Genomic DNA, 13,915 nt, shown 5'->3' with positions numbered 1-13,915 from the left:
TAACGCATACACATGAAAATCAAAATACATGTGTGTGTGTGTGTGAGAGAGAGACGGTACAACACATCATGTGTGTGGAAAGACACCAGGCCTGACTGCAAATGCTCTCACCCACTGAGCCATCTCAAAGGTCCCCAACATATACTCCAACAATGCCCATACAGAGGGGGCCTGCTCATGGCACACACCATCCCTGGGAATTGTGAGTCCCACTTGTCTGCTGAGTGAGAGGGATGCTATAAAGGATAGAGAAAAGATGAACTGTAATCATGGCAGTAACTTTATGGGATGTCGAGACATAAAAAAATCAGAGGTTCGAAAAGAGCCCGACAGAAAGTCCAGTGGACAAGAACAGAAACTCAGCTTTCCCCGTCAGCTGATTTAAACAGGAGTACAGCAGAAGGCAGTGCAAACCAGGGGCACAAAGGAAACAGCCAGTGTAAAGGCTGGAGGACTATGAAAGCTAAGGACTGCCCTCATGTAGTCAGAGAGTAGGAGCAGACAAGGAGCTCATGGCCTGGGACTGCCCTCATTTGCCTGGGCCCAGAGACGCAATGGTGTCATGGTGGCCCTGTAGGCTTAAGGAAGTGTCACAGTCAGAACTCAGACCTCTTCCATATACTACTGTCTACCGTCGGGGTCTTGGATACTCAACATTGTCTAGATGGACACCGTATAGACAAAACAGTAAGAAATTGTTTCAAACATATTTATTATTTTTACAGACTCTAAATATACTAATGATCCTGCAATGCACACTGGTGACTGTGATGCCAGGCTCAGCATGACCATCCAAAAGGCACCTGTCTCGCGGAGGCAGCTTTCTGAGGGGATCCAGAGGAGCAGTGGCCGATGGCAAATACCTCTGTGAGCACACTGTCTGCCCTGTGCTGGGGAAGAGCCCCACTATGTGTCGCCTTGGACCTTGGTTGTGAGCCCCTAAGAATATGTCTCAGGGGATTTTGATTGACAGGATCACACTCTGTGGCTCACGCAGGCTTGTAATTCTCTACACAGACAAGCCTGCCTCTGAACTCTCAATCCTGCTCTCGAGTCTCCTGCGTACTGAATACAGGTATACGTCACTGTGCCCCGCTCCTAGAGAACAGTTCTAAGGTCAAGACATGATCAAGATGCCCATGACACCATGGCAGAGTCATGCCAAGTTTCTGTGGTTTGAAACCTTGGATGTGAGTCTCATTTTTCAAACACACAGCTGCAATGCAAAAGGCACCAGAAGGCCAGGCCTGGTGTTAGGAACTGAAGAAGAGGCCCAATTCCAGGTCAGAACTGTAGCAAATGCACTGTGATTTCCAGCCTTGTGGCCGCCATGCGACTCCAAGTTCTTCAGTGTGTTCTCATTAACATCTCACTCAATGGATGATGCATCTCGTCAAAGCCCTTCATATCTACTGATGCTCCTTCCGGCACGTGGGTTCGCCTCCTCTCACCGGCGCTGGTTTAGACCTGTCAGGTTCTTGAGCTAACACAGGAATAGAAGCAGAGAGTACTGAGGCTTGCCTTACCTCTAAGACCACAATGGGAAACCCTGGGGTATGCAGGGCAGCAGGTACAGCTAGGACACGGATTCAAGCCTACTGGGAGCTCAGAGGCAGAGGTGGTCTTCTTTGGGGGGTGGGGGGAGCTTGCCCTTTGGCCAGGGTGGCCTAGAATTTTTTACCCTCCTGCCTTAGCATGTGTGATGGAATAGAGGCATGCACTGCCCCGCCTCACCCAGCTCTAGCAATTGTTTCTTGATGACAAGAGGGAAGAGCTGGGGCATTCGAGAAGATACTGAGGAGAAACCAAGGTCAGTTTTATTCAGCTTCAGCTTAAGGCTCCAAAGCTATATGGGTTGGTGACACATTACAAACAGCATGGGTCCAGAGTGGAATGGAGGCAGGCAGTGTGAACTGGGTAGTACTCACCGTGACTGCTGCACCCATCAGTCCTTGCACCAGTGCTTCTCCAGTGGACTTCACCTAAGAGGAGCCTGGGTCAGATTCTCTGAAGCCCCCAGAGTGAGCTCAAAGGTGAAACAGATAGGACAATTCAGGAAGCCTATGAGCCTCACAGTGGAGTCAAGGTGGCTTAATGTACTGGAAAAAAGCCTATGGGCAACACAACCACAGACAGACAGCAGGCTGTTAAGGAAGGACTAGCATGAGGAAGAAATGGCTAGCCTTCTTGGCAAGACCTTTGGGACAGTCAGTTAAAGACAACAGGAAGCCAGAGAACCACCAGGTGATCACATGACAGACGGGTGTGCCTACTGAAAAGGGGTTCCAAAGGGTCAGTCCCCATCTACCTGCTTAGCCGTGTGGCCCATGTTCATTGCATCATTGATCCGGTTGTCCAGGAAACGCCAAGTATCTTCAAAGTCTGGGGAGGAGTCCTGCATCATCACCAGCTCTGTTGTGTTGTAGATGCCGGCCAGCACTGCACGGCGGGTGTACCAGTTAAACTGCAGAGAGGCCCGCCCAGCAGGTGGAGAATCACTGCTCTGTGCGTTAAGGGAGTCCTGGGTTCTTTCCACTCAAGACCTCAGGCTCTTTCCTCATTTCTTCTCTCTCACTGACACAAATTAGCCCTCTGGACACCACTACTACCCTGAACTTGGCTGGGTATGGAAATTGCCTGTGAGATTAAAACTGTAAGCTCTCGGTCCCAACCTCTGAGGTTGAAAGCCAAAGGGTCTGGATTAAGCACCAGGAACCAGGGAGTTTAACCAGCACCAAGATGATTGATTGGTAAAATGCTCTACCCTCCGAGTCCTGGGGAGGTTCCACGAGCAGACAGCCATGACCAAACCTTAGCATGTATAGCACATGGGAGGGCCAAGGCAAGATCAGAGGCAGGCTATAACACCAGGTGAAGCTGGGAGTTCGAGTCCCTGGTGACTTCTGCCTGTCCTGGTAATTGCTCTTCAGAGGACCAGCTCAGCGGCTCCGTGTTTTATTCCTTTAATTTCTTTGCTTTCTAATTTTGCTCTCCCACCGTCTCTGTTGGTGGTAATTCCCACACAGACAAAGTTTATTAAAGCACTTTGTTCTAAGTATGGTGGGAGTATGTATCTGCTGTGTGCCTTCCCATCCTAGAGGCCACAAAGTACCATCCCATTTTAATTTCCTTTATGAAGGTATATTTTGTTGTTTTTTTTTTTCAACATCCCACTATGGTAGCATTAACAAGTCATATTCTTCCTTGTGCCTGCTTAAAAGGGGCTTATTGATCTCTCAACAAAACAGGTCAAGATGGGGAGGAGTTTCTTTTTAAAGCAATGGCTGTCTCCATGGTTTTTTTTCTCTTACAGTCTCAGCAAAGGCAGACATGGAGGAATCTGCTGCAGAATCTGTGTCTTAGGAGACCGAGAGGAGACAGTTAAAGCAGCACTATCATACGGTCCTAAAGTCTGAGCCACCTCTACAAGCCGGAAGGACAGTCACCGGTTCATGCTCAAATGCTGGTCCCTGAATGACAATGACCCAGATGCCTCTCTGGCTTATCAAGGACCCTTCCTCCTAAAATGAGAATAACACTGCTGCTCTTCCAGACTTCTGATCAAAGAAATTTTACAAACTTTAAGAGATCCCAAGCCTTTGCTAGCAGCCTATGGGCCTACTGAAAACACTCACATCAGTGGACTGGTCCCCAGCGTAATGCCACATGTCATCCACCATGCTGGTGAGCAAGCTCAGGCTAGGTGGGATGTTCTGAGGGAGCAGGAGGATGCTGAGGGCCTGGAGAACAAATGACAGAAGAGGTACCATATACACCAAGAGCGGCACACACAGGGTTCACATGAGGAGGTCATGGGGTCGCCCTAGTTCTTGCTCTTTGAAAGTCATCATGGCTGGAGGTAGCACTAAGAAACCTTGACTAGAGGTGATGGGGCCAGGGACATGGTTTTGTTCTAAGATGACTAATTAGATTCTCCAGGTCAGCATCTGAAGTGGGGAATACTGGCAGCTGAAGGGGTCACTCCTGAGAGTCCTGGAGCAAGGATGAGAAGGGCACCCCATTCTGTCACAGTAAATTCCTGTTGGCTTGCTTAACTCAACTGATTCCTATTCTCAGTAGGCAAAATCCCCACGGTCGATACTAATGCCAGTGCTGATCTGAGAGCCTCTTTTAGCAAATACCCGTTTTTCCGGGCCTGACCGAACAAGCTCATGATGCTTTACCTACTCCACAATCCTGAGGCTGGCAGAGAGGTCCTTCAGTAGCTGGAAGGTGTCCCCTGCAAAGTAGCCCAAAAGGTTGGACTGTGTTGACCCAGGCAGCTGCAACCCAGTACTGCCCTGCCTGGGCTTTATGAGCCATGGGCGATCAAAGTCTATCAGCTGCTGCCCAAAGTCAGAGTTAAGTCTTGTGGCTGGACAGAGGATGCTGGGTGCTTTCTTAACTCAGAAAAGGCCCAAGCTAAGACCTGCTTCAGAAAGGAGAAAGGGGAGCTTTAGAAGATGGAGGTGAAGTCCTTACAATGAATACTCTTCTAACAGGCATTACTCTAGCAATACAGCGAGCAAGGAGGCCCCTCTTCCAGACCTGGAACACAGCAGGGCCTTCACTAGCAAAGATGGCCGATACCAAGGTCAGACTGCTGTGACCTTACTCAAGAAGACCGTTCCTCCCTGACCTGGTGGCACACTTGGGCTACTGGGTCCACCTGTGATATGAACTGGTATGCAGGGCCACTCACAGGTCCGTGAATTTGTACTCCCTATGGCCACTTCCAAGCAGGAACCTAGTTCTGCTAAGTGCACTATGCTTTCCTGGCCCCATGGGAACGCTGTGAGCTACTGTCTCAATGGTGTGGTGAGCCCTCCAAGTGCACGGTGCTGAGGATGGAACATTATTACTGCTGCTATGGGGTTCAACACGGACTCTGTACCCGCGGCCAGTGCTCAATGTAGGGGATCAGCATTCTCAGTCTGGTTTCCACTGCATCCCTCAGGAACTGGTCTGTCTTCCTCTTCCTAGAAGAGGGAAAAGAAAACAGTGTGTTTCTAGTTCAAAAGCCAGGGCCATACTTCTTAGGTCGCCACAGGAGGAATGTGCTGCCAGATGTGGAGGAAAACTATCAGCACAGGCTGCTGGATTTCAGACCGTCCAGGCTGTTAGCCCTACTCTGGGCACTTCTTTTATCAGCTTCCTGGGGACAGCTAGTGGGGCAAGTGGCTGATCCCTCGTTGCCCCACGAGCTATAATGCCATGAAACTTACTCTGCCTGGCCCAGCTGCACCAGCTTCTGCTCCTCTTCCAGCACGTGGTTGAGGCGAGCATTGCACTGGGTCACAAAGTGCAGAATCAGTTCACTGCCATCGCTCCCAAACATGCTGGCTGCTGCGCTGGAGAGACCCAGGGACTACCGGAGAGAAAGCAGCAAAGTGGTGGGTACGCATACCAGCCTGCTTCCCGAGGAAACATAATCCCTTAATGGAGCTGGGTTTTCAATGGCGATCCCTGACTCAGAGCTCCTGTGATTTCAGTGACCACCACTGGTCCACTGAGCCCCTTAATTTGTGCAAAGCGTAACTGCAGGTGTGTATGCTGGAGTTCATTGGCTGGCTCGAAGATGGGTGCATGACCACACATAAAACTTAGGATACCATAGGAATCTTGCTTAGTATGGAATGGTTATAAATTCATTTCTGTTGTTGTGATGAAACCCTATAAAAAGCAACACAAGGCTGTGTAATAGCATGTCTTTAATCCCAGCACTTGGGAGGCAGAGGCAGGCAGACCTCTGAATTTGAGGCTAACCTGGTCTACAGATCTAGTCTAAGGACCTGGTCTAAGGACAGCTAGGGCTGCATAGAGAGATCCCATCTCTAAAAAATCCTAAAGCAACACAGGAAGAAAGAATTTATTTGGTTTTCAATTCCAGCTTTTTTGTTTTTCGAGACTGGGTTTCTCTTTGTAGCCCTGGCCATTCAATTTTTGTTTGGGGGAATCAAACTTAGGGTCTGGGGCACATTAAAGCATTTTTACCCTTGAGTTATATCCCAAACCTCTGACGGTTGTTTAAAACATTTTTTTTTCATGGATGCATTGAGGAGTTAAATAAGTCAGAGATGCCCTTCGCTTCCTTGCTCCCTCCATATTGTTTGTTGAGCATCCAATGCAGGCAGAACCTTGAAGCAGCAGGAACAGACGGCAGGAACAGCAGCGGCACGACCACTGCAGGCCGCCTGCACACTGCTCACACTGCCCTCACCCAGCTGCTCTATTCAGTGGCAGGTCCTGGCGATACTTTACAAAGCAAGAAACTGAGGCTTCCAGCTCTCACCCATGAACTGGGTTGGCAGGGTCTATAGGTGTCATGCACGCAGCACAAAAGAAGATAAGTAGGTGAGGAAGGCCACTAACAGAGACTCCATTTCATCCAATTTTTCCAAACAATCCTATTAATTTCTCTCACATTTGTTCCATCAATTTCTTCCTCTCCCACACATTTCTGCTGCCCTCTACTCCTTCCTAACCTCAGGTTCTCCGGGCTATGACATGCACACAAAGAAAACAAAAGTCATCCCATGGGAATTCCCCTAAAGTTTAGAAACTACACCTGATGAGTTTGTGGCTAGCCTAGTCTATACAGTGAGACCCAGGACAGCCCGGCTACGTAGGAAGACCCTCTCAAAAACAACAAACAAACAAACAAACAAACAAACAAACAAACAAACACACACACACACGAACCCAAAGCTGCCTTCTCCAACTCCGTTCCTAACACGTCTGAGGCCAGACCTTCCACCTGTACTCTGGATCTTGCAACTCCTGTCTTAGGAGTCGTACGGTTTTGGTTTTGCCTGCCACCTTCTATTATCTCCACCCTCACTATGATTCCCTCCTCTTCCCTCGACCATGCTCGCCTTCCATTCTGCTTGCCCTGCTTAGCGCAGCCTTCTCGGCCTGACGGTTACCTACTTCTTTCATGCCACAGCTCCTCCCCGATTCTGACCCAGACCCCACAGCTATTGCTACAATAACCAACAGAAGATATATTTTTATTCTCTCTCCAGTACCAAGGTGCTATAACCCAGACCCTCCCCTATACCCTTCTTCCCAGCCCTTTTCTTGATAGGCTCTCAACATGTATGTAGCCCAGGCTGCCCTCAAATGTGCGGCAGTCATCTTGCCTCAGCCTCCTAGTGTTGGGAACAGGTGTGAGTCACCACATAATACTGGGGTTCTCTTCCCACTTTATGCTCTCACCATACACCCATATACTTGAATCCTGACACATGCTAGAATACTCAAACAGCTATCTGGAGGTCTGCTATCTCCTCAAGTTCAAATTCAGATTCATATGTTTGCTTGACACCTCCATCTTGGAGGAGGGTCAGATATTAACATTAGAAACACACAAGCAAAATGCTAGATCCAGAGAATGGAGCACGTGAAGAAAAATAGCTCCATGGCTAGTTTGTAGGAGCTGTTCTGGTCTTTAGTTCAGTTCAGTTCCCAACACCCACACTGGGTAGCTTATAACCTCCTCTAACTCTGGCTCCAGGGCTGGAGAGACTGCTCAGCAGTTAAAAGCACTGACTGCTCTTCCAGAGGTCATGAGTTCAAATCCCAACAACCACATGGTGGCTCACAACTGTCTGTTGTGAGAGATCTTCTGGTGTGTTTGAAGACAGTTACAGCACACTCATACACATAAAATAAATAAATAAATCTTTAAAAAAAAAAAAAAAAGAATACTTGCTGCTCTGACAAACAACTGGGTTGAGTTTTTAGCACCTCCATGGCAGCTCACAACCACCTTAGCCACCTGTTCCAAGAGACTCAACACTCCCAAGGTCCCCCTTAGGCACAGGTATAGACATGGTGCATATACATACATTTGGGCAAAACATACATAAAATAAAAACAAATCCTTGAGTTTAAAGAAAAATATTGCTGGACTGAGCTCAACCAGAGGAGGAACTCTGTCATGTGTTCACTGTCACCTCCCCTAGCACAGTGCCTACTCTATCATTGCTCAGTAAGTATTTAAAGAATAGACTAACAGTTTCTTAAGTTTTTTTTTCATGCCAAAAGAACAGGCATTGAAAGCTGTGGGCCTGGGGGCACATGCCTGTAGGTCCAGCATTTGGGAGGTTGAGTCAGCAGGACAAGTTTCAGGGCAGTCTTGTGTACATCTTGAGTTTCAGGCTGGTGCTGTCTATACAACGTCTCTAAATTAAAGAAAAACAAAAACCAAAAGGGGACATGAAGATGGCTCATCAGAGAAAGGCCCCAGGGTGCCAGGGCAGGTTGTGGTTTGCCCTGGAGTTATTGGTATCTTGATGCTAATTCCACTGCCCCAAGGACAGCTGCCCTGTCAAGTACTCAGAACTCAGGTGACTTCTCCAGAACCACCTCCCCATGGAATCTGTAAAGTACAGGTGAGGGGCAGGTACAGGATAGAAGGAGGCCTGTCAGGATAGAAGGAGGAGAAGGAAGGATGGGCGGGAGAGAAGTTTGAAGGAAGAGGAGGAGACTAGAACAGAAAGGAGAGACAGGACAGAGGAGAGGGTGAGAAGCCATGGGAGGTGATGTTAAGATTCTGCTCTGTGTATTTACAGGTTGTTATTAATGTTCCTAAAGGATGGATGGTACCGGGCTGTGTATGTTTAAGTAGGCAATTATATCTTATCAATTGGATCTAAGATTATTGTGTTGTGTGTTCTTTTATGTGAGGGTTTGAGTGTAGGAAAGTGTGCGGCTGGGATGTGTTTCTGTCAAGATATCTAGCAGATATGTTGGGGCACCTTGGTGCAGACCTAGCGGGGTAAAAGATACCTATACTTTTTTTTTTTATTTTTATATTTTTACAACAACAATGGCAAGCAGGACCATCATCTGAATTTGGTGCCTGAGACCCACACTGACAGAAGGTGATCCTCCCCCTGACTTTTATACATGTGCACATACCAGATATAAAAGAAATAGGATCGAAAACAAGGTTAAACTCAGAGTTTCATGTATGCTAGGAGAGCACTGCAGCACAGCCTCATGCCAAGTCCAGCATTTTTTTAAAAAAATCAATGCATTAAAAACAGTGCTTCTTAAGCCAGGCATATGCCTTTAGTCCCAGAACTCAGAGGCAGGGGGCAGAGGCACGAGGATCTTTCTGAGTTCCGGGTCAGCCTGGTCTAGATAGCAAGCTCCAGTGCAGCTAGGAAGACACAGAGAGACCCTGTCACAAACAACCAATCAACCAAACATTGCTGCTACAAAACACCAAGCGCCAACTCCATGGTGCATTCTTTTAATAATTAAAAAATAGCTTGGTGTGGTAGCACACAAGCAGAGGCAGAAGGATCTCTGTGAGTCTCAGGCCAGCGTGGTTTACATAGTAAGTTCTAGGATAGCCAGGGTTATGTAGAGACTCTGTCGATAGATAGATAGATAGATAGATAGATAGATAGATAGATAGATAGATAGATAGATAAGCAGACAGGCACGGAGGCAGGCAGACAGACAGACAGACAGATAGACAGACTGACTGTAGGCAGGCAAGCAAGCAAGCCATCGCTATCCTATGGGGAAGAGAGAGAGAAAAAGAAAACCCAGACAATCCTGGGCTGTGCAGCTCTGACCTAGGCAGGAAGCATGAGGCCCTTTGTGTTCTGACTCTGCATTCATTTGGGTCTGCTGTCCCACCCTCGTCTCTACCTACCTGGGCTCCTTCAGCAATGGCCTCTGCAGTCCAGCCATGGTCAGGCACAAACTCTAGGGCTGCCGTCAAGATGCGGTGCTGTATCTGCTCCTCACTCTCATAGTCCTCTTCCTCCTCTCCACTCTGGTCCGTGTACCTGAGATACAGAACGCAGCACACATCACACCTCATTGTCTACAGCCTGGAATGCAGAATGAGCCGACCAGAAACAGAGGCTCTGGCTCTCCTTCGAGCCTGCTAAGAGGGGCTTCGCTTCTGCATTAGTATGGGTGATTTAATACCAACAGGGTTCCAATCCTATTATCCTTCCCCTCCCCCCACAGTGCCCAGGGCTTTGAGTTCTTATGATATGAAGGCAGTGGTCCTGCAGTAGCCTGGGAGAGCTGTGGACATCTGTAGGTCACCGCAGAGCCATAGGTCGGACTCCTGCAGCACATGGTTATATAGATGCTTTTCTTATTTCTGCACCAGGCTGAAGTCCAAAAGAGCATGGAAAATGGTTATTCTATTCACAGGTATAAATCCTCAAAAATATTTGTTGAATCGCAAAGTATTTTAGCTGGGTATAAGCTGGCAATCCCAGCCCATGGGAGGTTGAGACAGGAGGAACTTCAGAGTTAAAGACCAGTCTTAGCTATATGAGAACATCTCAAATAAATCAATAAACAAACAATAGGGGTGGAGAATATCTCAGCATTTACTACTCCTGAAGAAGATCTGAGCTCTTCTAGTTCCCAGCACCCACACCAGGCGGCTCACAGCTCTGATAAGTTAAGCTCCAGGAGATCTGATGCCTTGATGATGGCCTTTTTGACACCAGCACCCATGTACACATACCATAACAGACACACATACGTACACATGCACGCACTCACACACACGTGCACACACACACACACACACACACACACACGGAGGGAGGGAGGGAGGAGGGAGGGAGGGAGGGAGGGAGGGAGAGAGAGAGAGGGAGAGAGAAGTGATGCATGCTTTTTATCCCAGCACTTGGGAGGCAGAGGCAGGCAGATTTCTAAGTTTGAGGCCAGCCTGATCTACAGAGTGAGTTCCAGGACTGCTTCAGCTACCCAGAGAAACCCTGTCTCAAAAAACGTAAGCACTAAACAACACGACCCTATCAGAAAGGAAAGAGGGAAGGGGAGACGAGGGAAGAGGAGGAAGAACGAGGGAGGGAATAAGGAAGGGGTGGAAGGAAGGGAAAGAAGGGCACTGTCTGAAGGCAGGAGAGGACGGTGAAGACAGAGGTACACTCTGAACCATGCAAGGTGGCCAGCAACAGGTAGACGTGGACACTGATGCTGACCTGGGGGGTGGACGAGAAAACTCTGGCCCCTGTGTCTCAGAATGCTGCTGAGAAGAGTGGGGAGGCTGCTGCTTCTGCTCTTCTGAAGACCTGAACCCCACGGCGGTGTGGAAGGCACGTGGCATCAGAGGTGATTGGCAGCGGGCCACTGAAATAGAAATGAGACTCTTGGTTACGGACGTTCACCATGGAAGACCCTTTGAGCCCCAGAGTGGTGGTAAGATGAGGAGGAAATGCACAGCAGGGTTGCCTCTGCAGCCACTCATTCCAGTGTTGAGTCCCCCATAGACACCTTGAGTGAAACAGGAACCTTGAGACATGTAATGCAGTTAACACAAGACCTGGCTGTCTTCTTGGTCTGTTTCTACCACTGGTCAGCTGTATGTCTCTGTATAAGACATTTCCCTCCATATGCAGACTAAAATAATTATCTTAGTTATTACTGAGTGTGTATGATGTGCATGGATATTCATTCTGTGACATGTTTGGAGCTCAGAGGACACCTTTGTCGAGTTGGTTCTCTCTCCCCTTACGTACTTTCTGAGAATGGAACTCAGGTACCTAAGTTTGTGTCAAGCACCTTTACCCACTGAACCATATTGCTGGCCCTTCATATGCTGCTCTTTAAACCCCACAATGGAGAGTATTAATCTCTACTTGATCAATGACATTGTTGTTATGGTACCCCCCGAATGTAAATACAACAGTGCCTGCCTTCCAAGTGTTTGCATGGCATTTCTTTTCTTCTTTTTCCATGTTTGTGTGTATTGTGTGTATGTGCATGTTTGCATGTATGTGGGTTGGAGAGTGTGCACAAGTAGGTAAAGGCTTGAGGTCCATTTTGGGAATCACCCGCAAATCATCTGTTCTTCCACTTTATTCGCTGAGGCAGGATCTCTCAACCAGACCCAGAGCATATGGTAGTCTTACTAGCCAGCCTGTACTAGGGATCCCTAGACTTCACCTTCAGAGACTCCTTCCTTCCTTCATTTTTGTTATTGGTCAAGGCCTCACTGTGTAATCCTGGCTGCCCTCAAACTTTTGGAAATCTGCGTCTCTGCCTCCTGGGATCAAAGGCATGTAAACTTATGTGGGTTCTGAAAACCAGAATTCTGGTCCTCACACTCAAGCACTTTAACCTCTGAGCCATCTCCCCTGTCTCCCTAATTAGTATATTTTTACAAGATCAGCCTAGGTAATTCTTTGAGGAGTCTATAAAAACTTAGAAATGTTTTGTTTTCTAGGACTCTCTGAAAAGCCATTTTCTTGGCTCTTTCTTTTGAGTGCCTGTCTTTTTCCTGGACCTTTAAGCCTGCATTAAAATCTTTGTTAAACTTCCAACTGCTTTAAACACACACACACACACACACACACACACACACACACACACACACACACACACAAATTGAAAGATCAGCCCGTATTATTTTGAGACATAGTCTTCCTGTATAACTCAGGCTGAGACAGGGCTAACAGGTCCAAAGGAGAAAAAAGGAATTAAAAAGTAAGGCATGATGACACACTCGTTTAAGCACTCAGGGAGGCAGGGGCAGGCTGATCTCTGTTAAGTTCAAGGTCAGTCTGGTCTATATTATTAGCAAGCTTCAGGTCAGCCAGGAATATAAAGTGAGACCCTGTCTCAAAAACTTTAGGAAAGCGAGGAGTAATTTGGAGGCACCTGTTGTAATCTGCTTGCATAGTACTGAAAATGATTAATGTTTGGCTTTTAGGGGCACAGCCACTATAAAGTTGCCATCAATACACTTGAACTTTTTGTGGACACAACTTCATTCATGGGTAAATAAATACCCTAAGACTGGATTTGTTGGCTGACATCGCATTATGTTTGCTAAGCATATTTTGTCTGCAGCTTTAGCTAAAAATGACAGAAAGGAAGTCACTGAAAATAACAATATGGAAAGAAACTCAGAACATCATGCATAAAAACATCAGCATTTTGGTATATGCACAGAAAATGGAGTGAATGACCACGAAATTTGAAGTGAGGAGTCCCCAGAGTGAGGAGTGAGTGGCTGCGAAATCTCTGCGGCTCACAGAGATTTTAGTTGTATACTTTTTTCGTTAATGTGTCAGTGCAGAAAAATTCTATTATGGACAGCGATTTTTGCCTTTCCATTTAATGACAGTGTACAAAGTTTTTAAAAGTAAACATCTACTATAAACGTGGAAATAAGGGGTTGGGGATTTAGCTCAGTGGTAGAGCGCTTGCCTAGGAAGCGCAAGGCCCTGGGTTCGGTCCCCAGCTCCGAAAAAAAGAACCAAAAAAAAAAAAAAAAAAACAAAAACGTGGAAATAAAAACACGGGGCATATGGCAGCAATGACAAATGTCACCAGCTTAGTAACGTGGTGTGGCAATAACTGACTCTGGCGAAAAGATCGGACTGGACACTCTCTGGCTGTTCGGTCGGTTTCTCCAGCGAGGCTGGCACGGCGCCTAAGGCGACGGAGTTAAGAACGCTTCGCCACGGACGAGCTTTGTGACCTTGGGCACACCGAGCCCTCTCTGAAGCTCCATTACCTCTGGGGACCGGGGTGACAGGGCTGCCCCCAGCTTTTGCCCCTCACAGCTCAAGTCCGGAGACTGAAACCCATAAGTGCCTTTTTCCAGCACGCGACTCCAGCGGCTCCACGCCGATGCCCTTCACCTTGCTAGCCCCCACCACAGCCTCCGTCGTCCCACGCCAAGCCCAGATCCACCCTGTGCCTCCTTCCCCGCTTTCCCCCCGCGACCCGGCTCGGCTGTCACCTCACCAGGCAGGCACCGCAGCTGCAGGAGCCTCCAGCCCAACCGGCCGAGGACACCAGACACTGCTGCCGTCGCCGCCATCTTGGAGATGGGCACGCACGCTGAGGGCGGCGACACGCCGGGCAGCGTCACGCTGTGAGCGGAGCCGCGTCGACT

General features: G+C 48.1%; 1 protein-coding gene across 2 annotated transcripts; it reads right to left on the bottom strand.

Moving 5' to 3' along the window:
• Positions 1–695: 695 nt before the first annotated feature.
• Coq9 (coenzyme Q9) lies at positions 696–13,875 on the bottom strand. 2 transcript variants are annotated; one of them, XM_032887720.1, is made up of 9 exons: positions 13,765–13,875; positions 10,992–11,139; positions 9,674–9,809; positions 5,226–5,368; positions 4,895–4,979; positions 3,636–3,740; positions 2,309–2,464; positions 1,929–1,982; positions 696–1,483 (listed from the first exon to the last, which is right to left on the bottom strand). In XM_032887720.1, exons 1-9 carry the CDS (start codon positions 13,838–13,840, stop codon positions 1,448–1,450), a joined length of 939 nt encoding a protein of 312 aa, XP_032743611.1. In that variant the 5' UTR covers positions 13,841–13,875; the 3' UTR covers positions 696–1,447. The 2 variants fall into 2 exon arrangements, with proteins under 2 accessions (XP_032743611.1, XP_032743612.1); XM_032887721.1 differs by having other exon boundaries at positions 699–1,483; positions 13,760–13,849.
• Between the last annotated feature and the right edge of the window lie 40 nt (positions 13,876–13,915).

Source organism: Rattus rattus, chromosome 17, assembly GCF_011064425.1.
Source record: "Rattus rattus isolate New Zealand chromosome 17, Rrattus_CSIRO_v1, whole genome shotgun sequence".
NCBI lineage: Eukaryota > Metazoa > Chordata > Mammalia > Rodentia > Muridae > Rattus > Rattus rattus.
The sequence above is the reverse complement of the archived record's forward strand: the minus strand, read 5'-3'. Positions and strand labels throughout refer to the sequence as shown.